Below are 27,962 nucleotides of genomic sequence, written 5' to 3'. Positions count from 1 at the left end.
GACAGATTAAGAACATTAAACCCTTAAACCCTTTTAAGAAGCACATTTTATTAAACCAATCAGGAATTACATTCATTTGTAATACAAGTACAAAAATCCATACAGAAATGCTCATACTGAACATCAAGCACTCTAGTAAGAAAGAGGAATGTCTCACCTGGGGTATAACATAACCAATCTGACCAAATAAGTGCTCTCCATCAGGACGTTTGGAGAGCAACTATTATATAATAGCTTCAAATGTGAGACTTGTTGATACTATACCCAAAAACCACAGCATTGACCAAAGATCGTATAGTCAGGACAAGATAATCCACTTCACCGCCTACTCCGTCACCCAGCACCCACAAGCAACGATGGTGATGATGATCAGAGGAACAAGTCGTATCTTGGTGTTGTATACGTTTATTTTAGGCAATCAAATCACTTTTCGGTGTCCTCAATGCTCCCCATGATGCTGTGTTTTTAGTGGCAGCACAGATCCAGTCCTGTATGTCTGGCCACTTACGGTCTGCAAATATATAACATAAATGATGCTGCTCATTGTGAAATCTTTGTGTAGGCCTGAATTAAGTCCATCCATGACAGGAAATGCATTGCCGACATGCAGGTCACCAAGCTTGAAATTATACATTTGTTGAACCTGATGTTTATAGGCAAGAGTTTTGGCAATATTTTTGAAATTGCATACCACACGCGCTTGCCTTTTCACTGGATTATGCCTGGCCTCAAATCTCATGTACCACGATTGAGAAAGAGGTCCAAACAAACAAAGCATTCATGGATAGTGTACCATAACAAATGGTGCTTCGGATTCAGATTTCGGCAAAACAACTTCTTGTAAAGCATATGATGATCTATGATAAGCTGCTCAAGAAACACAGCAAGCCCAGCACTGACAACAGGTGCAAAAATAATGCTGCAGATTTCACAAAAAAAAAAGAAGGAAATAAAAGTCTCCTGAAATAAAGAAAGGTTTAGTCATTTGAAAAACACCATTATTTAAAGAAACACCTATTTATTTATTTAACTATATTGACTCATTTATATATTTATATTTGCCTGTAAATATATATTTATATCAGGATGTAGGCTATTTCATAGGCATATTTATTTATGTATGTATGTATTTATTAATTGATAGTTTACTTCGTCCATAAAGCAAAATAAACACACCGTTTTATTATACTGTACAATCATGGAACACCCCCGCCCACTCTTAACTCTCTGGGAATCAGGGGAGTCACGTGGTTCTCGATAAATGCTGAGGAGGATGTATCAAGTAGCAGTCAGATGCAGAAACCTTACTTCCGGCTACTTCCAGAATAAAAGCTCTATACAATTTGGCTGTGCTGCAAAGCCATCTGTAGACCTTGCCATGCGCCTCACATGGTGGCAGAGGAGCTGATCATTGAATAGATGAGTGTGTGTCTATGCAACATAGGCAAACTTTAGGCAAAAGTGGTGCCTGATGCAGGAATAATGAAGCAAGCTAATGTCAATATGGTACATTGCAGACAAAATAACATTTTTTAAATTGCTTTATATACAATATAGTACTTTTGGGGGGAAAAAAGTCAATAGGTAAATGTTATTCAAAACCAAGTCATCACAGACTAACAATAAAAAACAGACACATTCTTTTTAGAAAATTATGAATATATATTAAAAAAAGCAATAAACAACAGCTCAAGCAATGACTCCAATTTAACCACAGCATCTCTTTAAACAAGGCACACTTAGTTTCATGATACCAAAGATGTAGACATTGATCAAGACTGGTGTCAGGACAGTATGAAAACTCAAAATGTTGCATGTTTTTTTTTTTTATATATATCTCACTTTACTCTGAATATGAAGAGCTCATCTGTAAAACAAAGAGAAGAACATTAGCAGCAGGACATAAATCTATAATATATATTTATGAGAATTTACAAAGAATGCAAACTTACGGTGTCAACGTCAAAGCATAGGTGCTCGTTGAGCATGTTAAACTCCCCAGGAGTCATGGGCGGCTCAGGAGACTGACAGGAAAGTGGTGTGGTGCTTGCATGAGAGCTGGGATGACAGAGAAAGAGAGAAAATACAAGTGAAGGGACTGCTTCTGTCTCATGTAGTATTTTCTAGATCCTTTTTAGTTTTCTTATTATGCTGTAGTTTGCAGTGACAGGACAAAGAATGCCCCATAATCAACATCTATTCCACAATGTTTAGGGTAAAACTTCTGATACATTTTTTCTTTTAACTATCACAAAAAGTAAGTCGATAAGGGGTCTCATCATATTATTGAGCCCATGTTGAACCCAAAGCTATGCCCTTGGGTCTCATGCAGGCCTGCTGCCATAATTGCTGACGGCGGGCCTGGTCTCACGTAGTCTTCACATGAACTCACCGCAATTCCGAGATGGGGATCAGGGTAGATGCTATGTATGGATGGACTGAAATATTAACAGAGATACGAGAGAGATTAGTGTTGTAGCCTACAATCTATTCAACCACCAAAGTTCCAAGCCAGTACTAAGACATGAGCTCTAAATGGAGAAATGGTTTTGCACTCTCACCTTTGCTTGGCTGGCTGTTGTAAAGCCGTCCAAAGGCTTCATCTTTGGGGATGTCGGGGTAGAGGAACTTGAGCGGGTTCTCTGGGACAACCCCGTCTGAGATCACTTTGTAGTCTCGTATGATGTCGGCAAATGGGAGAGCGCTAAGCCGGTTTTTAGTGTAAGGCTCCACAGAGTTGAACTTCACCTCTCCTGTTGTATAAAAGTCACTGTTAGCAAAAGCTGAGCATTATATCAAGGAAAGACAACAGGCAAGAAACACGCCTGAAATATATAACTTGACTTACATAACTGACCCTGGACAAAAAGTACGTCAAAATACACTTTAATGAGCCAAATGGTATCACCATTGTCGTTGTGCTCCACCCAGGTGAAAGTGATTCCTCCGAGGTGGCTCTCACTGAAGCGTAAGAGGAATGTGCCCGGCCGTCTGTCCTTCAGCAGACAGCGCTCCATCTCTTTACTCACAAAGCCCATGATGAAGCTGCATGGATGGTGTTAGTAAAAGAGAAAAAAAGCAATTACTTTTTCCTGCTTCTTGTATCACTTTTTTTAACAGTTTTCTTACATTTTTACATTGCTTTGTCTTTGCACTACCCATTACTGTATGTACAATTGAAGCTTATCAAAACTGGATAATACAATTAAAGAATAGGCAAAGACAGTAACAACTGCTGCAATTTTAACACTTGTGCCCTCACTCAGGCAAGAATGTCAGAGCTATTTGCTATTTGTGAGTGTGTTTTAAGCTTTTGCATTTTAAACCTGCTAAATATAAACTGGAGCATAGTAGTTTCTGAGTATTACTTGACTTTCTCTGCCTGTAGTACTGCAGTTTGACAGTGTAGAACTAGTCAGACAATAACTGACCAAAACACGCATGCTGCTAAATATAGTGATACATGCCAAGTCCATAACATGCTTCACATCTAAAATTGTCTCACTAACAGACCTACAGTGCTAGAAATGTTTAACTTATTTATTGCGATACAGGTGGAGTTTCATTGTTTGACACCGACCAGACAACAAGAAAGACAGTTAGTGAGAAACATTTACATTGCTGGACTAGTTCTTGGCCCAGTCTATGCTGGTTGCCTGGCAACCTCACGGAGACAACAACAGAATCAAACAAGAGATAACCTGTTAATCAGTGAGGTGCTGGTTAGCAGATTTTGTTACCTTCAAAACAGAGCCAAGCTATAGGTGTTTTCTCGTTTCCAGCCTTTAAGCTAAAATAAGCTAAGTTAACCGGCTGTAGCTTCATATTTGGCGTACAGACATGAGAGTGATATCAATCTTCTCATATAACTCTTGGTAAAAAAGAAGCCAATAAGCATATTTTCCAAAATGTCAAACTATTCCCATAGTCTTTAGAGTTTCTCACAATGGCAGGAAGTGGAACGACTGACAGACTTCAAACGTGTCCTCTTCAGCAAAGTGAAAACACATTCTAAACACCACCCAAGATGGACAAGCACATAAACTGCAACATCATCCCTTTGATAGGAAGTAACATTTTCTTTTTTGAAAGGGTGGTCTCTACTTAGAGAAAACAAAGCACAAACGACTGCTCCCACATCTGGTCAGAACTTTGTTTAGGTGCATGAGTGAGAATCCAGTGCCTCAGTACAGACTATTCTCATCCAGGGAATCATAGTAACATCCTAAGAGGAGCAGTCCTACTGTATAGCAGCGATTTATTGGGACAGTTGAAGAGGGTGGACAGTGAGGTGGGATGGGAGAAATAGCAAGTTAGCCAGTGGCTTACTTCTCATTCCAGACCGGCAGCAAATGCTTCTTGATGAGCTCCAGGATGGAGTCCAGCCACATCCAGAAACCGAAGGGCTTTCCTGGAATATTCTCCTTGAATAGAATAGAATAGAATAGAATACACTTTATTCTCCATGAGGGGAAATTTGTCTTGGGCATAGTGCTACAATCTGCTGCTTTAAAACATTCCAAAATCAACATAAAATCAACATAAAAACATAAACATAAGATCAACGAAGCATCTAAGGACATAAAAGAAGGATACGTATGACGATACAGACAAGGATGAAGAATGTACGACACATGGTAACAGTAGAATGAGTCCTTTTTTTACATTTAAACATTACATGAAATATGTGGTGCAAATAAGAAATGGATGTCCAGGATCAACAACACAGCATGGGACACAGAACATGTTTTCTGATTGGCCACTAGATGGCACAACCATATTGGAGATGGGACCACGTGGTGCATTGTGGTAAGCCACATACGTACTTATTATTACACACTTACCTTTGAGAACTTAGACCAGGACACTTGATAGTCAGTACAGGAGGCATGCTGACCTACAACAACATACAGTAAATAACATAAGTGACAGCACTGAAGTACCCAACACCCAGTAGGGTGGCAGTTTAAGTCAGTAGCTATGGGTCCTGAGAAAATGAGTATGGTGCCAAACTAAGTTATGCCTTATTCTCATACGTCAGCCTCCAAAGACTATCAGCTATCATACCAACGTTAACCCATGGGGTCTGAATACAAAGTGCCAATCACCAGGTGGAAAAAAATCCTTTAATGCCATTCCAAACATGTTATCTTGTGTTTCAGTAATCCCCAAGTCTACAGTCAACAGGTAGTCTGAAAGCTAGAGGGCGAACATACCGAGGAGCTTTTCCCCCAGCATGGTGAGCTGCTCCCGGTTGAGGCCTTGGCCAGCAAAGGTGGAGAACTGCCAGCTGAGGACCTCGGAGAGCTGGCTCCAGGTGGCCCGAGGGGGGTTCCCAAAGAACGCCAAGTTCTGTGGATCATAGGAAAGAGGAAGACAAAAGATAAGAGGAGAGGAGTGGGGATGTGGAAGTAGTTTTGGAAAACACCTCTTATTATATAATGCATTCCGATTCACTAGCAGACGTACCGGAATTGGATGTGAAACACACAACATACAATAATAATGTTACAGTGTGTAAAAATTGTCTAATTGTTATTACGTGATTACACAAGTTTCTGCCATCGATTAAAAATAGTGAAACTTAGCTTACCCCTCATTTCGCCATAGCATTATGCTAATGTTATAGAAAAATTGCCCATTTGCAGTGGGTCTTTGAAAAGTGTGTTAGCTCACCCTGGGCTCATCAGTCAGAAGGTTATACCACATGACCGACGCCCAGCCTCCAGGCAGCTGGCTCACGTTGGAAATGACCACCAGTGGCAGGGAACACGTCTGGAAGGATGATACACAATGAGAAAGCGACATCGACAACAGAGAGCCAATCATCGAGGGAAATCTACGTTGCTTCTGACCTCCAGATCAATGGTGAGGCCCTGCACTGTAAAGCAAGCCTCAAAACTGAGATAGTGAAGTTCCTCTGTCACAGAGAGGAGACCCTGCAGAACACACAAAACACACATCCATTTCAGAGTCTGTCCCTCTTATACAGAGACATATTTGGTACAACAAATTTAGAATAATAATAGTATTTTTAGACAACAATAATAGTAATGACGATTTCAAAACCACTAAAATTTGTGTTTTAAAATGAAATACATTGTGTTTTTTACGCAGACATTTCAAAATAATCTTATACCAGAATCTTATACCGGGCCATGCCTAGCACAAACACATTGACACATTACAGTAGCACAGGTATTTAGCGTTGTGTTAAGAGACCACTTTGCTGGTACATCAACGGTCAACTCCATCTGCATTTCTTACCTCGTTCCCCTTTGTGCCGTTGATATATTTCTTCTCTTTCAGCTGCTGTAAGATACAAACTCAATGTCAGTAACAGAAAACCAAACACTTAAATTCACCACTAATGTTTTACACCATATCCAAGTGTAAGTGAAACTGGATTTATCTACTGAAACGGCACGATAGCTACTGAGAGCTGATACAATGACATAAAGTTCTTAAAGTTATAGGGGGAAAACAGCTTTTCCTCTTATGTCGGGAGTCAGTGGAGGACTGGCTATGTGTAGTCTCCAAGTATTATTATATATTTTCTGATAATATATGACACATACGCATTAAAGATGTTTCCGATAACAGAATCGTAAAAAAGCCTCCGATACTGCCTAAAATGCTGGTATCAATATCGGAAAGTATTGGAGTTTATGCAGCGATCCCATACCACGTAATTTAGCCCAGAAGAAACTCTACTTTAAAGTAGTTTATATATGTTCTGTCTGGATAATAAAAGAAATGTTCTGTGGCATTTCATTGTTTGTGTTTGTTCTGTGTTCCTCAAAGCGTTTAACCTGAGCCAGACCATAAAACAAAGATATAAATGATATCACATCCATACAGTGATGGTAGTATACAGCTGTTAAAACATAATAAATAAATGACACACTGGTATCTGATCGGTATTGATACGCAAGTTCAGGTATCGGAATTGGTATCGGGAAGAAAAAAAATGGTATCAGACCATCTCTAATACGCATAAATAAAATCAGACAGTGAGTGGGTAGTCTTACCAGGTGTCTAAACTCCACTGAGAGGCAGCCATTTGAGTAGTCCTCAATGTCCATCACTTTAGTGTTGTTGGTCAGGATGAAAAACTGACGACTTCTGAGGAGAAAAACCAGGTAAAAAGAGCCTCGTGGATTTGTGGATTTATGCTGATTGCTGACTGTTTATAGATGATACAAATGCAACTGCTGAAATCTGAAATGTGAGTACATTTTTCTGTATACCTACAATTTAAAAAATGACATGTTTTGTGTATGGTTACAAAATACAAACTCCAGTCTCAAAACCCTCTTGCACTATAAAAGAAAACAACTTGTTTTCAGATTGCTGGAACAGCTTTTACAGTAAATCTGACAGCTTGTGCTCCTAGGAGTGATGACTCTCTCCAGCTAAATATTCTGTTACAGTAAAGTATTTTTGTCTTACAGTGAATGCGGAAAAAGAGCTGTTTGTGTCATAGGTAAAGAAAAAGAAAAGAAATTTTTTTTACTTGCTTATAAACTGTGCCATGAATTTCAGGCAAAACACTTTGTAGGATTTTGGAAAGAACCCATTTCTTGAAGCAGTCAAATGATGTATACCGTTTGCAGTACCGACCGCAGTATCACAACATGTCTGTTGGCCACTGTTCAGGCTAACCTACTGCTACACTGCTTTTATCTGTGTTAAAATTAAACATCAGCAGTACGTCCTGTCCTTTGTACTCACACTCTGCCAGGAGGGAGGTCCCTAGAAACACACACACACACACACACACACACACACACACACACACACACACACACACACACACACACAAAGATTAGCACTAAAACAAATTAATCTGAGGAATATGACTTTTACATTGCATAGATAGATGAATATATATATATATACACACACAATGGGGAGAACAAGTATTTGATACACTGCCGATTTTGCAGGTTTTCCCACTTGCAAAGCATGTAGAAATCTGTAATTTTTATCATAGGTACACTTCAACTGTGAGTGACGGAATCTAAAACAAAAATCCAGAAAATCACATTGTATGATTTTTAAGTAATTCATTTGCATTTTATTGCATGACATAAGTATTTGATACATCAGAAAAGATGAACTTCATATTTGGTACAGAAACCTTTGTTTGCAATTACAGAGATCATACGTTTCCTGTAGTTCTTGACCAGGTTTGCACACACTGCAGCAGGGATTTTGGCCCACTCCTCCATACAGACCTTCTCCAGATACTTCAGGTTTCGGGGCTGTTGCTGGGCAATACGGACTTTCAGCTCCCTCCAAAGATTTTCTATTTGGTTCAAGTCTGGAGACTGGCTAGGCCACTACAGGACCTTGAGATGCTTCTTACGGAGCCACTCCTTAGTTGCCCTGGCTGTGTGTTTCGGGTCGTTGTCATGCTGGAAGACCCAGCCACGACCCATCTTCAATGCTCTTACTGAGGGAAGGAGGTTGTTGGCCAAGATCTCGCGATACATGGCCCCATCCATCCTCCCCTCAATACGGTGCAGTCGTCCTGTCCTCTTTGCAGAAAAGCATCCCCAAAGAATGATGTTTCCACCTCCATGCTTCACGGTTGGGATGGTGTTCTTGGGGTTGTACTCATCCTCATTCCAAACACGGCGAGTGGAGTTTAGACCAAAAAGCTCTATTTTTGTCTCATCAGACCACATGACCTTCTCCCATTCCTCCCCTAGATCATCCAGATGGTCATTGGCAAACTTCCATAACGGCGTAGTGTGTTACTATTGGTTTTCTTTGAGACTGTGGTCCCAGCTCTCTTCAGGTCATTGACCAGGTCCTGCCGTGTAGTTCTGGGCTGATCCCTCACCTTCCTCATGATCATTGATGCCCCACGAGGTGAGATCTTGCATGGTTCCCCAGACTGAGGGAGATTGACCATCATCTTGAACTTCTTCCATTTTCTAATAATTGCGCCAACAGTTGTTGCCTTCTCACCAAGCTGCTTGCCTATTGTCCTGTAGCCCATCCCAGCCTTGTGCAGGTCTACAGTTTTATCCCTGATGTCCTTACACAGCTCTCTGGTCTTGGCCATTGTGGAGAAGTTTGATTGAGTGTGTGGACAGGTGTCTTTTATACAGGTAACAAGTTCAAACAGGTGCAGTTAATACAGGTAATGAGTGGAGAACAGGAGGGCTTCTTAAAGAAAAACTAACAGGTCTGTGAGAGCCGGAATTCTTATTGGTTGGTAGGTGATCAAATACTTATGTCATGCAATAAAATGCAAATGAATTCTTTAAAAATCATACAATGTGATTGTGAATTTTTACAGGTCTGAAAATTATAGACCTCTACATGCTTTGTAAGTAGGAAAACCTGCAAAAGTGGTGTCCTTGTAAGTTTAAAGATAGAATACTTTATGTGCACTAGGCAGTAGTGCTAACCAGTTACAAACATTTAAACATAAAAATCTCACTTGTCAAATGTTGTTTTCACTTTCAGCTGATAATCCACTTCTGGAAGTTTAACCAAGAGTCTGGGAGAGATCAGGAAGAGAGAAATTTTTTTTTATTGAATTCTCAACCAGCATTACTGTTAAATATTGAACTAAAGACTGAGGTTTAAACAGGAATGAAAGAGTCAAATATAGCTGAAAAAATAACCATCAAAACATCTTGTCCTGTGTCACGTAATGATACCTGACTTTGGTGGTGAACTGTACTCCGGTCTTGATAATGAGGGGTTTCTGTGGATGTGTGGGCATGCATGGCTGCTTCTCCACCACAAACGAGCTGAGAACAAACCACACCGCATATGATTTACACAGTTTCCACCATGTTCATTTCACTTGACAGCGCATGCCTGTAGAGCATTCAAGCCACCAGTTGGTTGTGTTGGTCCTGTATTGAGTACCTTACTATATTGTGCAATGTGATGTCAGTGCTGCGAGTACAGGAGGAAGTTGTTCATACATGTCAGTGTTCTCAGCTCTGCATGTGTTTACAGACCTGACAAAACTGTTAAACTTCAAAGCAAAACGTGAAAACTGGTTTCAAAATAAGACTTACTTAATCAGCTATAGTAACAACTCACAAAAGTGCTAAATTAAAGGGTTGCACATTAGAATACAGTAGTCATGATTAGTAAAGATTATTCAATTAATCGGTTTGAGTCATTTTTTATTAAAAAAAAGTAAATATTCTCTGTTTCAGCTCGTTGAATGTGAATATTTTCTAGTTTCTTCTTCTTCTTTTTTTATGCTTAATTCAGATAGTCCCTGGGCCTGACGTGAACCCTGGCTGCTACAGTAAGGACTCAGCCTTAATGGAACACACTCTAACAGCTGAGCTAGCAAGCTAATGTTGCATTGTGTTGAGAGTACCTCTTGATGAGGTGATAGATGAGGTATTTGATTCGCTCCTCCATCTGAGGTCCTTGCAGGGGGATTGGGTCACTTTCGTAGGTGACCTTAACAACCAGCTCCACCAGTTTGTCCAGCTGACGCTTGATCTGGAAGAGACTCTGGGCCGTCAGAGTAAACCTGAGGGGGACAGGGGACAGATTATTTAATATACATGACCTTTTAATGAAAGTTCAATAAGAAAGGCTCCTTTTAATCACTCATACATAACATCTCTCTCTGGCTTCTACTCAGTGGGCTTTCAATTTAAGTAGTCCAACCAGATCTTGCCACAATCTCTCTTAGCCAATTATATCCTTGCTGTCAAACTTCTAAACTTCAGACTACGATACCTGTTCCTCAACGATACTTTCTCTTTACTAATTTTATAACATAAATTTTAACAAAAAGAAATTACAACTTCACACATTAAGGCACAAATCTTTTTATATTTCCCCTCCTACTACGTGAGCCCCGTCTCTTTGCGTAACGTAGAGTTTTTCCTGCGTGTCTCTACGACGTGTAACGTTAGACAGCCAATCATCAGCATTATTATATCTTGGAAGAAGCATGCTGCATGCTTATTGGCTCACAGACGCTGATGAGATTTACTCCTTAGTTATTGAAATTTGTCATTGAATGACGAGGCATTTTTCAATACTCAATACTAAGGAGGAAATTCGGCCGGTGCCTTAAAAGTATCGAATTCATATAATGCACAACAATGCATGTAACTTTAATAACATTCAGCTCATTACTAGTCTATATCCACGACGTTCTAGTTCTGGGATTGCTCCGGTACAATTCCGCCGGATGTCCCTTTTTTTTTTGCCGGATTTCCGTTACCTTCCGCTTTCTTTGTGTTGGACTGTTTGCAATGACGATTGTGATTGGTTTAAAGAAATGCCAATAAACCAGAGCACATTTTTCTCCCATCCCGGAATGCTGTGTGGACTAGCCAGACCCTCCCTCCGCAGCGCTGTGGAGGAAGGTCTGGCAATGGGAGACTAGCTCATTACCAACTCTGAAGCTGGTCCAGGCCGGTGAGCAGCGGCCCGCCGATGGCGGCGATCTGCTGCCGGCGCTTCCAGTCCTGCAGCTCAGGGTTGAGTTGGGACGTCATGAGGTCATTGATATCCTTGATCACAACATCCATCTTTGACAAGATCTCCTAACAAAGGATATGCATAAAATTTTTTTTTTAAAAAACAGCTGTGAGGGTTTAGGAACTGTAAATGATCAGATGTCTGTATTTGTACACTGATGAGGTTTGTGTGAGGCATCTCTTTGTCTTTTTGTTTTTGATTGGGTGGAGACATCCCTCCTGTGTCAGAGCTTTGCATGATGATACCAATGCTTACCTTCCTTTTAAAGTCGAGCCTGTTCAGCATTTCCTGCAGTCTTGTTACTTCCTGTTTCATCGTCTCAGAGTTCGGTCGAGGATCTGTTGATTCTGAGACACACACACACACACACACACACACACACACACACACACACACACACACACACACACACACACACACACAGGATTGAGCATAATCTTGTGTGTTGCAGGCTGTGCAGTTTTTGCACAGTGGTTTTCACAGGGCACACCTCGAGACTGTAGGGTCTTGTAGCGGAAATCAAAGTCATCCTGTATGTCCTCGATGTATTTCACAGCCTGGTCCATCAACTAGACAAAGACAGATATTTAAGTTTGGATGCATTTAATTGGATGGAAATGTAGTTAATTTCTTTGTTTTGATATTCCCTGAAGCATCTGTTTGTTTCCTTTACCTGCACGCTGGCCCTGATGAGCCCAACTCTGTTGTCCATGTTCTTCTGCCTCTCAAAGGCCACAGAATTCTGCAATGATTTCTCCAGTGGACCCTGTTGGAAAATGTTGTATATATTGTAGGGCTGTCAATCTTCCTCTATAATACTATTCGAATTCCATTTGTTATTTTATTTAATATTCGAATAATATTCGAATATTAAATGCTCAAATTCATCCTGTTATTAATATTTACGATATTACACAGGCTTATGGATCGGCAATGCCACTATCAGCATGTGGTTGTTGTTACACATTCTGTCCACTAGAGGGACTACAAACATTACAAAACAAACTTTTGAAAACAGGTGAGCGCTTTCTTATTAAAAATAAAACAGCGGGACAAAATGAATGACTTTAATTTGTCAACTTTAATGTACCTTGGCTCAAGCTCGTGAATAAAATATTTAAATCCAGACCCCTGCGTGATGTTGACCGGTCTCATATCTTTACATTTGAACCGTGTCAGTTTGTCCGTTATCGCCTGGCGGACAGCTGGTAAGCTAAGCCCCGTGATGAGGAGACAGGCAGAAAAAATGTCATTCTTGCCCATTTTTAGCGGCAAGGGTGTAACGTTGTCATGTGTGTCCTCAGGTCGCTTTCCGCCATTTTTGATAGTATTGTGATTATGATACCGCGTGGATGTACATATTAAGGGAACGTGTACGATTGTGATACGATTCAAAAACTTTATTGTTCATCAGACTAAACAAAAGCATTTAATTTTCACATGCGTGTAGGCCAAGGCGACGAGAAAGGCAAGATTGCATATAAAACATTTAAAAAATTCATGAAAAAGCAATATTCGAATAGTAATTTTAGCATTCGAATAGTATTGCTTTTTTTAATATTCGAATTATTTTCGAATTTCGGAATTTGTTCCAACAGCCCTAACATATTGTATATATATATATATATATATATATATATATATATATATATATATATATATATATATATATATATATACACATGTCCCTGTCCCTGTTTTTTTTAATTTACTTTTTTATTAATTTAGTTTTGCAGATCATAAGCCAAGCTAATCAAACTACTTATTTGACCTGTCTGAAAAGTCAGGGGATCACTAAGCTCGTCACCAAGCTCAGAGACCTGGGACTCAACACCACCCCCTGTGATTGGATCCTGGGTTTTATTCTGACCTGCAGCCCTTTGCTGCATGTCATCTCCCCCCTCTCTCTCTCTCTCTCTCTCTCTCTCTCTCTCTCTCTCTCTCTCTCTCTCTCTCTCTCTCTCTCTCCCCTTTTGTGTCTTCGGCAGTTCTATCAAATAAAGGCCGAAAATGCCCAAACACTTTTCTTTAACAAAAGAATATCCTGACCGGCTGCGTCACTGCCTGATATGGCAGTTGCACCGCCCTTAACCGCAGGGCTCTGCAAAGGGTGGTGAAAAAATCTCAGCACATCACCGTCCATAGGGGACCTCTTCACCCAGGGGTGCAGGAAGAAAGCCATACGGATTAACAAAGACACAGTGCTCTGCCTGCTGCCGGAGCAGTGTGTTTTTGTTAATCCTTAATCCAGGGACAGCTTCATCCCACAGGCCATAAAACTCTGAACATCACATCAACATCACATATTTACATCTCATGATGCATACATACATTTCTACATGTCTTTTCTTTTCTCTTGTCCATCAGAGGGTCAAGAGAGTGGAATTCAATCCCAAACCACCACAGACAGTTAAACTAAAATGATTTATAACGCATGTATTCTGTTAGTTTTCAATGTCAACATATATGCATTTTACTTATTGTTTCCTCCTAGATTACTACTGCTGTTATTGTTCTTAACAGCTGTGTCTGCTCTAATATTTTTACCCTGTACTGTGTTGCTTTGTTGTGTTGCTAATCGTTCTGCTTCTGTGAAGTTTAGTTTTGCTTGTGTCTTCCTTTTAGTTTCTTTGTATTTTAAAAAGCCTTTTTTTTAACATCGAGGGCAGGGGACTACAGATGAAAAATAGCCTTTTGGCTAATTCTAGCATTTTTAACCCATGGAAAATCATGCGTTTTATTAATTTGCACTGTCCCCTTTCATAAAGAAACGGAATTGAATTGAATCCAGTCTTATTCATTTGCAATACTGTCTACACAAATTATATTTCATATTTATGTTACTTCATTTTCACTTTTTAAATGAGCATTGTTGTTTGCCTGAGGCACAAGATTTCCATTGCCAATGACTACTTGGTTATTGCGACACTTACAGTAACATTAGCGACATAAATGTCACGCGGCATTGTTTCTCGGGAATGAAGTGAAACGGCTGGGAAAGTAGGGGTGTATATTATACATTGCTGTTGTTCCTGGTACTAGCTCTGATTTACCAGTAACAGCAGCATCAGCAGTTATTAATCAACCAGCGGGACTTTCCCTCTGAAGAAGACAATGGTGACAAACCTGTTCCTGCATGCAGGCGCTGGAGAGGATACGGCGTTCTTCCCTGAGGCACGTGGAGATAACCCTGGCCATGACAGCAGGGTTTGTTGCGTATTTCACCTGTGGGGCCACGCACACGCACGCACGCACGCACGCACACAGAGAGAGAGAGAGAGAGAGAGAGAGAGAGAGAGAGAGAGACAGAATTATTCCAGGTTACAAAAACACCCAAGCACTTGGATTTCATTAATGTTAGCATAGAGATATACAAAAGCAATACAAGACCCGACAGCATAAGGAGGTTTACATGTTTGGTTTAGTTTCCACAGTGTCTGTTTATCTTGCTATCTCAGAGTCATAGAGTCATCATTGTCTTCTCAGACACGAGGTCTTTACTGGAAGTGTTTCAAGATATTTAAACAGAAAAGGAATGAGGTTAAAAAAATAAAAAGGACTATATGTCAGTCATAATGAAAGTGGAAATGGGCCCACGGTGTGCACAGATACTTGGAGAATAACCAGTTTTCTTCAAGGGCGTGACAGTATAACCTGTAACCGTAACGTTCATTAGACTCTGAGAACATTCTGAGGGTGTGATCCTTAGGAAAATACTGATGAATACTTTACAGCTTGCTTGAATATAAGAAGATTGTTTTTTTTTTTTTAAGTAATAGAGCTTGTTCCTGGAATAAATAACAGTATATTTATTGGCTTTTGAGCAACTTGTTACTAGCTTAATAAGCTTAATATCAAATTGGAAAACTTCTTTGTAAATATTCTTTCTGGAGGGCTCCTAAGAAGCTTTGCGCTGGGGAGAGACGTGTATGATGGGCTTATGGTGTTGTCATTTATACATATGTTTATTTGGTTTATGGTTTATTGTCTATTTTGTTATAATTGTGTTGAATGGTCTGGAATATTGTAGTTACTGTGTCATCTTTTCTTGATTTTTGTCAGGGTGGGTGATGGTGATGAGGAGGGGGGGGGGATGTGTTAATGTGGCGAATTGTATATTTTGTATGTTATTTAAAAAAACAAATACAAAAATTGTTAATCACAAAAAAAGAAAATAATCAGTGCTTGAGGCTCATTGTTTTTAAAAAAAATATTATTTTGTAATTGAGTCGATTGTTTTAAAAAGACACACCAGTGATTTACTGATGCACTTCTATAAAGTTGTGACATGAGACAGATATTTAAAAGAATAGTCTAAATTAAGAAACAGAGATATCCTGACTTTTAGACCCTCATTTGGGTCAAGCTCCAAAAAACATCCTACATTTCCCATAATGCAACCGTGGCATCTTTTCATTAGACCTTGCCTAGTCTTGCATTGCCAGACCGTCCTCCACGGCGCTGCGGAGAAGGGTCTGGCAAGTCCCCACAGAATTCTGGGATGGGAGAAAAACGTGCTGTGGTTTATTGGCATTTCTTTAAACTCGTGCTGTCAGCATTAACGCGTTAATCGCGATGTGATTAAGGGCCGAGCATAACGCGTACATTTTTTTTAATCGTATTAATCGCATGCCGCCATGTATTAATTTATTTTCACTTCACTCGGCCTAACAGGCACTATTTTGCCGTACTTCCTCGTAACACATCCTGCTGCTGCAGGAATAGCAACGCGGATTTCGGTTCCTCATTCTGGTGCCACTGATATGTCTGCACTTCTCTCTGATGCTCTGAAACAGACGTTACAGGAAACAGAAACATCGCTGCACGTGACGCTAGTTAACACTATACTTGACAGCAGCTAACGTTAGCCTACCGCTAGCTAGTAGCTGGATTAAATACGGTTACAATGCTGACAGCTAATGCTAAACGGTGTAAAGTTTGTCTGTATTTCACTGTTGAGGATTCAACACCGGGAAGTAACAATCTGCAGCTGCTGTTGTCGGAAAACACAGACGGTGCGTTCAATGAAACTGGTAATTTACAGCTTCATGGTGCATTCAAAGTTGTTGTTAAATGCCCTTTTCCCATCTGGTGGTTGTTTTTGTCATTCAACAGCTATTTACTAGTGAAATAAGTTATTGTTATAGTGATTACATTATTATTAAACATTTAATTTTGACAATTATGGCCTTAGCAATAAACAAGCCATTCTTTAATGTCACCAACTGTTTAGTACCCTTCTTTTTTTTTAACTTTCTTAAAAAGTATCGGTTCAGGCACCGTTAAGGCACCGGTACTGTTTTAAAAGTACCGCTTTAGCACCGGTATCCAAACCAAACAATACCCAACCCTAATATTGACTCTAGATTAAATATATAATCAGTGTTGGGGAGTAACGGAATACATGTACCGGCGTTACGTATTCAGAATACAAATTATGAGTAACTGTATTCCGTTACAGTTACAATTTAAATAGTTGGTATTTAGAATACAGTTACATTGTTGAAATCAATGGATTACATGACGATACTTCTCTGTTTCACGGGTTTATTCACTCTCGCAACTCCATGCATTTCCCAGAAGTCCCAATATGAAAACGAAAAAATTAGCTATTTGCGTGAGGCAGGAGAGCGTTTCTATCCTGGAAATTCAAACAGCATTTCACATTAAAGAAAGAGAAGGGAGAACCAAATATAACTGTGCACTGTAGTGCAACTTCTGCTTGCCAGCAACCAACTTCCTTTCAGTGTCTAAATTACTCCACCTCCAACCTGAAGAAGCATCTTAAAGTAGGTTATTTTTAGCCAAGGGTAGTCGTCTGCTGTGGTTTTACTGGTCACCTTGCTATTTTATAGTTGTCCGACGTGATGATTTACTATCCCCAGGGCCGTTGAAAGACTATCCCCGTTTGACATGTTAGCTAACGTTAGCTAAAATTAGCTCATGGTAGCTTAGACTGCGGTTAGATTTTTGTAGTATGCAGTTCGGGACTACAATTACAAAAATCTATCTGCTTGTTCAGGTACACATTCAGCCAGTTGGAACAGAAGAACACACCAGAATAGGCCTGTTTAGTAAGCTGTATGTGATGGCTGCTTTCCTACTTATAAAATGCAATTCAATGTGGAAGTAATCCAAGTATTCAGAATACGTTACTCAGATTGAGTAACGTAACGGAATACGTTACAAATTACATTTTTGGGCATGTATTCTATACTCTGTAACGGAATACGTTTTGAAAGTATCCTTCCCAACACTGTATATAATAAACAAATACAAATCTTCAAATCAAGTTCATAAAGTCATTTTCTTTGCATTAATTTGATTCCCAATCAAGAGCCACTGGTAAGAATTGCTTTCCATTGTTAATATGTACTTAAAAACAGTTCTGAAATGCAAAATAATAGAATTTTAATCATTTGATGAAGCGATTAATCACGATTAACTATAGAAATTCAACGATTAATCGTTTGACAGCCCTGCTGCAAAATAGCCTCAGGAAGGAACTTGTTTTGGTGGAACATGTGTATGTTCAAAAGTAGTTTTAGTCGTGCAACAGAAAACTCAGATTGGACAGATAGTCTAGCTAGCTGTCTGGATTTACCCTGCAGAGATCTGAGGAGCAGTTAACCATAGTCCTCACAAATCCACCAGAGTTTAGAATGCCAACACAATGGAAGCCCAAGTGAACGGACATTTTCACTGGACAATTTCCAGCAGCACTGAAGCAACCCTGGAAGTGAAACGTCAAGGATATAGATTAGACCTTGCCTGGTACATACCCACACGGCTTTTTCGTCAACTTTTTGCTCCCAGTCTGTAACACAGTGTCCTGTTACTACTTTTCAAGCTGAGAAAACCCTGATGACATCACTATGACATCATCAGGGTTATCTGGGTGATTCTATGGGGATTATAGGATAGGCAAAAATAAGCCTTGGCTTCAGCCTATTCTTTCTTCAATAAGCTAAGGTGGCAAATTGTGGGAAATAATTGTTTCTTTCATGTATGTTAATCAGCTGACATTTGTTTACATTCCTTCTGAGTGATATATTACTGTTTCCAATTGTTAAAGATTCATCACCTCTGGAGTGCAGCAATGCCTTATGTTCCTTCAGTGTATCTAAAATACGGAGCAAACACAAACTTTCCCTCAGCCACTCTCCTGCCTCCACCGCTGCTTCTACCACATGATTCTCATGTTGTGCTTGAGATTTAGACAAAGATTGTGGTGTTGTTTTGCTCATCAGCCCATTCAAAAGCGCACTTAGAAAAGTACGGAAAAGTCTGCTGTGGGAAGAGGAAACTTTCTCTCGCCTCCAGGTGTGACTTAGTTTTAGTGCATCAGCATCATTGCCAGAATGATGACTGACGATGCATCAACACACACCTACACACTCTTTGGTTACAGTAACACTGATGTCATTTAGCAGCAGCCAGCAGCAAATTAGTTGGGTTCAGTGTTTCTAGATGCCATCCACAAGCTCACTTCTCTTTAAGCAGACCTGCATTATTTAGCATCTTTGGTGCTTCCCTCTTACTGCTGCAGTGTTTACCCAATACACATCTCAGAGACCATTTGTCAGCCAAAGCGGCAGCGTGCAGACATTGTCTTTCTACATATTTCTGATAAGCATCAGTAAAAGATCAAACATTTCATTATTACATTCCATTTCAGTTAGCTGACGCTTTAATCCAAAAGCGACTTCCGATAAGTTCATTCAACCATGAAGGTAAAAACTCAGAACACCAAGAATCACATATACATTAGCTACAAATAAGCCAAACTACAAAGTAGTAAGACACTTAAGTGCAACATTAGTTTTTTTTTTTATGTTACATTGCATCAGTGGGGTTTTCTTGAGGAAGATTTTGCTTGAAAGTGGGTGATAAGAAAACCGAATAGAAGAGCGACTCAAACACAACTACGTTTTAAATTAGAGCTGGGCGATGTGGAGAAAATCAATTATCACGATATTTTTTAACAAATACATTGATATCAATAATGCGAACGATATTGTACGGTTGACAATTGGTGCTTTCACAAAATATTTACACAATGAGATTTGTGTTAAATATTCATCAGTAATGTGGATACAGTGACTAAGTGGTTAAAGGCAAATAACAGATGAAGAACAGATAGAACAGTCTAGTCAGTTCAGAAAATGACATAAATTAACTGTCATGCAGCCTTTAAAACCAGGAAAAGACAACACGTATGTCATATTACGATGTTCAAAAAAATCACAACATCGATATAATATTGATACATTGCCCAGCCCTAGTTTGAATTGTGATATAAACTTCACACATACACATCACACAATAACAACAACAACAACTCTCAAACACCCTCGACTATAGCGCACCGGAGTAACTGCTTCCTCTGAAAAGTATTGACTCTGACACACACACACACACACACACACACACATTCAGACACACAGGAAACAGCGGTATGAGCCTCATGGGTTTGTTCTGCAAAGGTATAGTCTTTTCCAGAATAAAATATGTGCTGAGGCTCATGACGTTGCTGAGCTCTGACCACAACATCCTGTAAGGCGCCTGGACCAAACTCTGCACTCCCATGAGCTCACCGAGAGATTACCTCCACCACATGAAAACATGAAAGAAAGTAACATGGGAAGTCTTCTTTCCCTTAACACATAACTTGTGTACTTAGTACAAGTATTTAAGCAAGCCGTAAGTACATCATTTGTAAAAGAATTGCCTTTAATGTTGTGTAAAATGCCAAATAGTCATATCAGTAGTTGCATGGCCCCTTCCTTTGACATTTGACTCAGTGAACAGTAGAAACTGCTCTCAGATAACGCAGAAAAACAACACAAAAACACAAAACCAGCTACGCATTCGATGTGACTTTTCATTCGACTTCCCTCTCACCTCTAGTACACATACTTCTCCTTATTGCAGATGTTTTAGATTTGACTGTCAGTCAACTGTCAGTGTAGGGCTGTACTTTAGTTCTGCCGTGAGGCACGCGAGCAAGTGTTGGGCATTTTATGTAAACAAAAACAGAAAAGTTGGGCTGAGATAATTACATGTTTGAAATGAAAAAGTTTGATCTTGTTATGATGAAAACAATGATCAGACTGAAGACTACTGTAATGTAGGCAGATGTCTATACAGGCATACAAGCAAATGTACTGTAAGTAGATGTGGGAATACAGAACAGACTAGATACACAAAAATTATTCTAGGGCTTTTGCCTTTCCTTCCCTGAAAATATTGCAAACACCAGGGATCTGCAGAAATGTAAATGTCCCACATCATGCTCATTATCAGGTTCATACTTGTATTTTGGTTTTCTACTGGAACATGTTTACATGCTATAATTTTTCTCATACCGTCTGTCTGAATATACATGTATTCCCCCTCTGTCTGAAACGCTCCGTTTTAGCGCCTGTGTCTTTTTGCCCTACTGAAAAAGCCCAGTCTGCTCTGATTGGTCAGCATTTGGTCACCATCATTGCAGCCGGGGAAGAACTGTAACCACACTGTAGCAGCACTTCCTACACATATATGGTTTAGTTGTGACATCACAATGAAGCCCCTCGACCTGCTTTATAAAAAAAAGTCATGGAACTCTCCCCTTTTACAAAATGGGACCTTTAAAACTGTTTTTCATTTAGGTTTACCTTTCCCTGCCATTCCTTGTTCTGTCAGTTACCCTCTAAATTGTGGTATTTCATGCTTTTAACCATGCTCGTTCTCCCTGCTGTACCTTTTGCCTGCGTCCCATTTTGTAACCTTTTTAAAAGCAATTTTGAAAGAACCACATTTGGATCTTTTTCCTCCACATGGATCAGTTCAGACCACCAGTCTCACCAGTTGTTTAGCATCAGAGGTTCTTGCCCCCTACAACCTTTGTAATGATACATGTCAGCTAAAAAGGACCTACCGTGCAGTGAGATCGCTCTCATACAGTTTTGATGCCACCTTTGTTATTGCAGCAGCACTTCCTTTGTTTACTCTTAGATGCTTCTGTCTGTCTAGATACACTGCTATTTCTAGCAGTATATGTTAAGGTGAAAATTGCTTATGCCATTCATGAAGTACTGTATGAGCATGTCAGACTATGAAATGAAGTTTAGATTTTAGAAGTGTCTGATTTCCCCCAATTAAAGTACAGTGGTGTGAAAAAGTGTTTGCCCCCTTCCTCATTTCCTGTTCCTTTGCATGTTTGTCACACTTAAGTGTTTCGAACATCAAACCAATTTAAACAATAGTCAAGGACAACACAAGTAAACACAAAATGCAATTTGTAAATGAAGGTGTTAATTATTAAAGGTGAAAAAAAATCCAAACCATCATGGCCCTGTGTGAAAAAGTGATTGCCCCCTAAACCTAATACCTGGTTGGGCCACCCTTAGCAGCAACAACTGCAACCAAGCGTTTGCGATAACGTGCAATGAGGCTTTTACAGCGTCCTGGAGGAATTTTGGCCCCCTCATCTTTGCAGAATTGTCCTAATTCAGTTTTCGAGCATGAACGGCCTTTTTAAGGTCATACCACAACATCTCAATAGGATTCAGGTCAGGACTTTGGCTAGGCCACTCCAAAGTCTTCATTTAGTTTTTCTTCAGCCATTCGGTGGTGGACTTGCTGGTGTGTTTAGGATCATTGTCCTGCTGCAGAACCCAAGTTCGTTTCAGCTTGAGTACACGAACAGATGGTCGGACAGTCTCCTTCAGGATCTCTTGGTAGACAGCAGAATTCATAGTTCCTTTTATCACGGCAAGTCTTCCAGGTCCTGAAGCAGCAAAACAGCCCCAGACCATCACACTACCACCACCATATTTTACAGTTGGTATAATGTTCTTTTTATGAAATGCAGTGTTCCTTCTACGCCAGATATACTTGGACACACACCTTCCAAAGAGTTCCACTTTTGTCTCATCGGTCCACAGAATGTTGTCCCAAAAGTCTTGGGGATCATCAAGATGTGTTCTGGAGAAAGTGAGACAAGCTTTGATGTTCTTTTGCTCAGCAGTGGTTTTCTCCTTGGAACTCTGCCATGCAGGCCATTTTTGCCCAGTCTTTTTCCTGATGGTGGAGGCATGAGCGCTGACCTTAACTGAGGCAAGTGAGGCCTGCAGTTCTTTGGACGTTGTTGTGGGGTCTTTTGTGACCTCTTGGATGAGTCGTCGCTGCGCTCTTGGGGGTAATTTTGGGCGGCCGGCCACTCCTGGGAAGGTTCACCACTGTTCCATGTCTTCGCCATTTGTGGATAATGGCTCTCACTGTGGTTCGCTGGATTCCCAAAGCTTTGGAAATGGCTTTATAACCCTTTCCAGACTGATAGATCTCAATTACTTTCTTTCTCAATTGTTCCTGAATTTCTTTGGGTCTCAGCATGATGTGTAGCTTTTAAGGATCTTCTGGTGGACCTTACTGTGTCAAGCAGCTCCTATTTAAGTGATGCCTTGATTGTGAACAGGTGTGGCAATAATCAGGCCTGGGTGTGGCTAGAGAAATTGAACTCAGGTGTGGACAACCACAGTTATAGTATGTTTTAACAAGGGGGGCAATCACTTTTTCACACAGGGCCATGATGGTTTGGATTTTTTTTCTCCTTTAATAATAAACACCTTCATTTACAAATTGCATTTTGTGTTTACTTGTGTTGTCCTTGACTATTGTTTAAATTGGTTTGATGTTCCGAAACACTTAAGTGTGACAAACATGCAAAGGAACAGGAAATGAGGAAGGGGGCAAACACTTTTTCACACCACTGTATAGAGACAAATACAAAGTACAGTGAAACACAAGAAAGTTAACAAAATGATTGCATAGTGCAAGTATTATAGGAAGTAGAGCAACTTTAAAAAAAAGTCTTGGTTAGAATTCAACACAAAATAAAGTCCCTGTTGAAAATATCGGGTTAGGGTTAAAGCAGGGGTGTCAAACTCAGTATCACTAAGGGCCACACTGGAAAAAGAGAATCACATCAAGGGCCAGACATGTATAGTTCATTGACATGCTTTTATTTCATCGAAAAAGTCAAATATCTTTGACTCAATTATTGCATGTCTCATATAGTCATCTCACTTACAGTTTGGTCCACATAAAGCCCTGAAAAAGTCAGCAAAAAAGTTCCAAAGCCATCCTAGAATTTAGCAAATCGAGCAAAACAATGAATACATTTTCTAAGTAGGCTACCACACAGCTGACTCACAACAAGCTCTTTCACAGCAAGAATATGCAAACTCTCTGGTTCTGGGGGAATTTTGTTTGGAATTTGGAATGTTTTTGGTTTGGCGCACAACTAGGTGGGCCAAAATGTATTGTGAACCTAAATTGATATGCAGACCGGATCAGAATGTGTGAGGGGCCGGATTTGGCCCGCGGGCCTTGAGTTTGACACGTATGGATTAAAGGATGGTGACGCACCTGTAGCTGCTGTTGAATGATTTTCATGTTGTGTCTTTGTAGGAAGTTCTGCTCCTGTAAGCGCACCCTATCCAACTGGGACAGTAGGTTGGTGAACAGCACCGCCGCCATTGACTCATCGTTAGCTGCGATGTCCCTGAAAAGCAGACAGTGTGTGACGTTTAGGACATTTCCAGCAGAACCCATGAGGAAGAAGAAGATAGCTGATGCTATGCTTGTAAAGCAGAAAAGGTAGACCCAAATAAAGTAATTCTGGTTGTGCTATTACTTTTCAGTTACACTTTGTCAGCACAACTCCCCATACAATACTAACTGCTAATAGCTTCTCAAAGGGAACTGTATAATAATGTAGGCTATGACTTCCTGACGCAGAGATCATGAAAGGAGGTAATAGTCAACTGAACCCAGTTGGTTGCTCTGTGATGGTTTGTAATGAAGCCTGACATGTTTCTACTAGCATGCAAAGTGTTTGATGCAGATTAGGGTTGCACGATATTGACAAAATTAGATATTACGATTTCGATTATGAACATTGAGATATCGATATTAATTTAGATATTTTTAAACATATGTGAAATTACAAAAGTTACGGGAAAATGCATCAAAATAGATTCATAACAGATTAAACAAGTCTTCTTACAACACAATGTTTATTTCAACTGATGGTCATATTAGACTGGTACAACCTGAATAAATAAATAAATAAGGACCATGTCTACAGAACAGGACATGTTTTACTGGTTGGACAGTATCAAATATATAAATAAAGAGAACAGGACATGTTTTACTGGTTGGACAGTATCAAATATATAAATAAAGAGAACAGGACATGTTTTACTGGTTGGACAGTATCAAATATATAAATAAAGAGAACAGGACATGTTTTACTGGTTGGACAGTATCAAATATATAAATAAAGAGAACAGGACATGTTTTACTGGTTGGACAGTATATAAAGAGAACAGGACACAACTTTTCTTTCTCTTCTCTGATTCGTTCCGTTTAGTTATCTCTATCTATTTCATCACTCCCACTGTCACTCTGTTGAAATATGAACCCACGTGGTCCGCTCCATAGGGTTTGTCACGTAGTGGACCCGTGCGCTGACGTGTTCTAACGTGTGCATGTGGCACGGTAACTGGCCAATGAAACATGAGCATTATAGCGTTTCAAGCGGACTCTAAATCAAACACAACTAAGCCACACAGCCAACGGACGGGACGCAGCGCTCCACAATATAAACTAAATATTGCATACTTATTGTGACACTTTCGATATATTGCGATAACGATATTGAGTCGATATATCTTGCAGATGCTTGCATATATGCGACTGCTAACATATAAGCGTGTAGAGGGCAATATTGCATTTTTTTCCAGCAAAATGTTGGTATGAGTGTTAGCAAGAATGACCTGTTTACACAGAAACATTAGCATTCCTTTTTAATCATGTTTCTGGCCCTTTTCTTTTTTTGGGGGGGGGAGTCAATTCTTATAGTAAACATGAACCTGGTTGCTTCTTTCTTGTACAATTTAAGAACAAGTTCTCTAAGAATCTATTTTATATCCAAGCAAAATTGGTATTGTAACTGAAATTTCCCTAAACTAATTGATATAGAATAAATCGGAAATGTAATCGAATCGGGACCATGTGAATTGAAATCGAATCATTTTGGGAAATCATTGGTAATATCCAGCCCTTCTCACCAGCTAGTCACTAACCCTGTCTGTCTGCTGTTTGGTGCTTAAGATGGGGAAGACCAAAACAAAGAGCTAAAAGGTGCTGAAACACACATTGTAAATGTAAAGGGTAAGGACCCCGTCTGCAAAAAACACATTTTCTCAATTACTCTTAATATTTTATTAATCTTTTGAGATACCAACATCAACCTCAATACACTAAAAGTCAATGTGATATACTGTATGCTTTTCACTCACACACACACACACACACACCGTACAAACACAAACACACACTACTCACCAATCCTGAGACTCGATCCAGCTGGAAAGACCCTGGCGGATGTCCATGGGGAAGTTATCATCATACAGGTAGTCCACATGTTCCAGGAGTCTGATCTCCAGCTGCTGAATCTGCTTCCACTGGGTCATGCTGCCTGCATTCAGACACCACAAAACACACACACACACACACACACACACACACACACACACACACACACACACACACACACACACACACACAGACAATGAGAGAATTACCATGCTTAAAATGGAGAAAAAAAAAGTAAAATAGGCTATCTTATTTTTTTGTCTATGATTGTTATGATATTTTCTACACATAATATTGTAATAATGATTACAGTTCAGCGCTATTTTTCTGTGTGTTACCTGTGCTGTTTCTGCGTTGCTTTTATGTCTGTCTCCGTTACCATGTGCACTTCTCTCTGACTCTCTATGACTTTCGTTTTTTAATGTTCAGGAAGCGACCTCATTACCTCTCAGGGGCTGTACCCTGTTACTGTCTATTGGCTGTATTCATCACGACATCCGCCCATCCAAACACACACACACTCTCTCTCACACACACGCACACACACACACACACACACACACACACACACACACACACACACACACACTTGTGTGTGGTGAGAGAGGTAACCATAGATATATAAACCAATTGTTCTATATCTATGGAGGTAACCTTTTACTGGCAATACGACCATACGTCACAAACGTGATACGGTGATACGGATATAGTAGTCCAAACAACAACACTTTTATTTAATGAACTATTTATGAAAGCTAGCATGGGTTAACTAAACTTCATTCCTGAAGTTATTAAACATCCCGAAAGGTGATTCCAGGTTAGGGTGACCAGACGTCCCCGGTTTCGGTGACCTGTCCCCGGAAATGTCCCCGGTTTTCACTTATATGTGACCAGACGTCCCCGGTTTCGGTGACCTGTCCCCGGAAATGTCATGTTATATTCACTTATATATGTCAATGGGTTTTCACTGTGACTGACAGACCCGAAATTGGAATGAAAGAAAGAAAACATTGACCAAACGTATAGTCGTGCACCCTACACACGCAGGCTCAAGACAGCCAGAGCAAGCGCTGCTCAGAGCTCAGAGATGTTCTACAATGTCCATATTTTATGGTTTTTTATGCTAAAATTACTGTTTATTTACATGGAGTCTGGTGGGTTTAGCGAACGCAATTTCGCGGACTTTTTATGTTTAAAAAAAGTATCTTACTTTTTAACAGAAAGGTCGACCTACTTAGAAATCCTTTCCATAATGTTGTCAGACACTTAGAATATTAATCCGAGCCTGTCAGTGGCAAAACAAGCACTTTTATGAACGTGAATACAAGCTGGACCATTGTCTTGTTTCACTGCTGCCGACTGCAGCGATCTCATTTAATACTGGACCAATGTCAAAGGAAAATATTTCCTCAATAGTTTTAATTGTATCCGATACTCAATGAGCTGTTGCAGAAACAAGCCCACCAAGAAGCAATAAAGCAAAAGCTGTCAGATAAATGTAGTGCAGTAAACATTACAACATTTCCCTCTGAGGTGTAGTGGAGTACAAGTATGAAGTAGCAGCAGGGGCGATTCAAGGATCAGACCTTTAGGGGGGCTCAGCCCCTAATGAGAATGTGACATGGATATAGTGCATGTAAAAGTGTTAACCCCCTTGCTGTGACAAATGGTTTACGAGAAAATTAACATTGAACTTACATGAAAGGTTACCATATTTTCATTCTGCATAAATCTCTGCACACAAATATCTCACAAACTCTTCACTCAACACATGCATCGGTACAACAAGCGGTTCCGGGGTAATCCAGTTTTGAAATTGCAACAAAATTTCTACATGGTCTCCAACTTTGGGTACAAATTATAATGTATTCTCATGTCAACTATTTATGTCAGCACAGACATTTTTGTAAATTGCTTAGCCAGTGTATCCCACCATAATGGTTATTATATTGCCAGATTCCAGACAATCCCACTTACTTATATACATCCCACTTACAAATGTGAATATATCTTTCTACTGGTATGCTTCCTAGTGACATTAATGCAAA

The 27,962-nt window shown here is 39.9% G+C and overlaps 1 protein-coding gene across 2 annotated transcripts; it reads right to left on the bottom strand.

Annotated features, from left to right (window-relative positions):
- Positions 1–28: 28 nt before the first annotated feature.
- stat4 (signal transducer and activator of transcription 4) lies at positions 29–26,361 on the bottom strand. 2 transcript variants are annotated; one of them, XM_078263119.1, is made up of 24 exons: positions 26,253–26,361; positions 25,885–26,017; positions 23,902–24,037; positions 14,614–14,712; positions 12,161–12,253; positions 11,978–12,056; positions 11,743–11,834; positions 11,401–11,552; positions 10,364–10,522; positions 9,681–9,773; positions 9,458–9,517; positions 7,735–7,755; positions 7,032–7,125; positions 6,268–6,312; positions 5,856–5,939; positions 5,677–5,775; positions 5,217–5,352; positions 4,845–4,897; positions 4,330–4,424; positions 2,909–3,045; positions 2,562–2,753; positions 2,393–2,438; positions 1,953–2,058; positions 29–1,867 (listed from the first exon to the last, which is right to left on the bottom strand). In XM_078263119.1, exons 2-24 carry the CDS (start codon positions 26,010–26,012, stop codon positions 1,844–1,846), a joined length of 2,223 nt encoding a protein of 740 aa, XP_078119245.1. In that variant the 5' UTR covers positions 26,013–26,017; positions 26,253–26,361; the 3' UTR covers positions 29–1,843. The 2 variants fall into 2 exon arrangements, with proteins under 2 accessions (XP_078119245.1, XP_078119246.1); XM_078263120.1 differs by having other exon boundaries at positions 7,032–7,122.
- Between the last annotated feature and the right edge of the window lie 1,601 nt (positions 26,362–27,962).

Source organism: Sander vitreus, chromosome 11 (assembly GCF_031162955.1).
Source record: "Sander vitreus isolate 19-12246 chromosome 11, sanVit1, whole genome shotgun sequence".
In the NCBI taxonomy this organism is placed as follows: domain Eukaryota; kingdom Metazoa; phylum Chordata; class Actinopteri; order Perciformes; family Percidae; genus Sander; species Sander vitreus.
Note: the sequence above shows the minus strand (reverse complement) of the source record. Positions and strands in the feature narration are given on the sequence as shown.

Bases quoted from the DNA above. Each gene is read 5' to 3' on its own strand.
- stat4 (XM_078263119.1), bottom strand. From the start codon at position 26,012: ATGACCCAGTGGAAGCAGATTCAGCAGCTGGAGATCAGACTCCTGGAA. The intron at 4,898-5,216 runs GTATGTTCGCCC...ATGTTGTTGTAG, and splicing joins GCTGGGGGAAAAGCTCCTCG to GTCAGCATGCCTCCTGTACT. The intron at 3,046-4,329 runs GTAAGCCACTGG...CCATCCATGCAG, and splicing joins CTGCCGGTCTGGAATGAGAA to CTTCATCATGGGCTTTGTGA.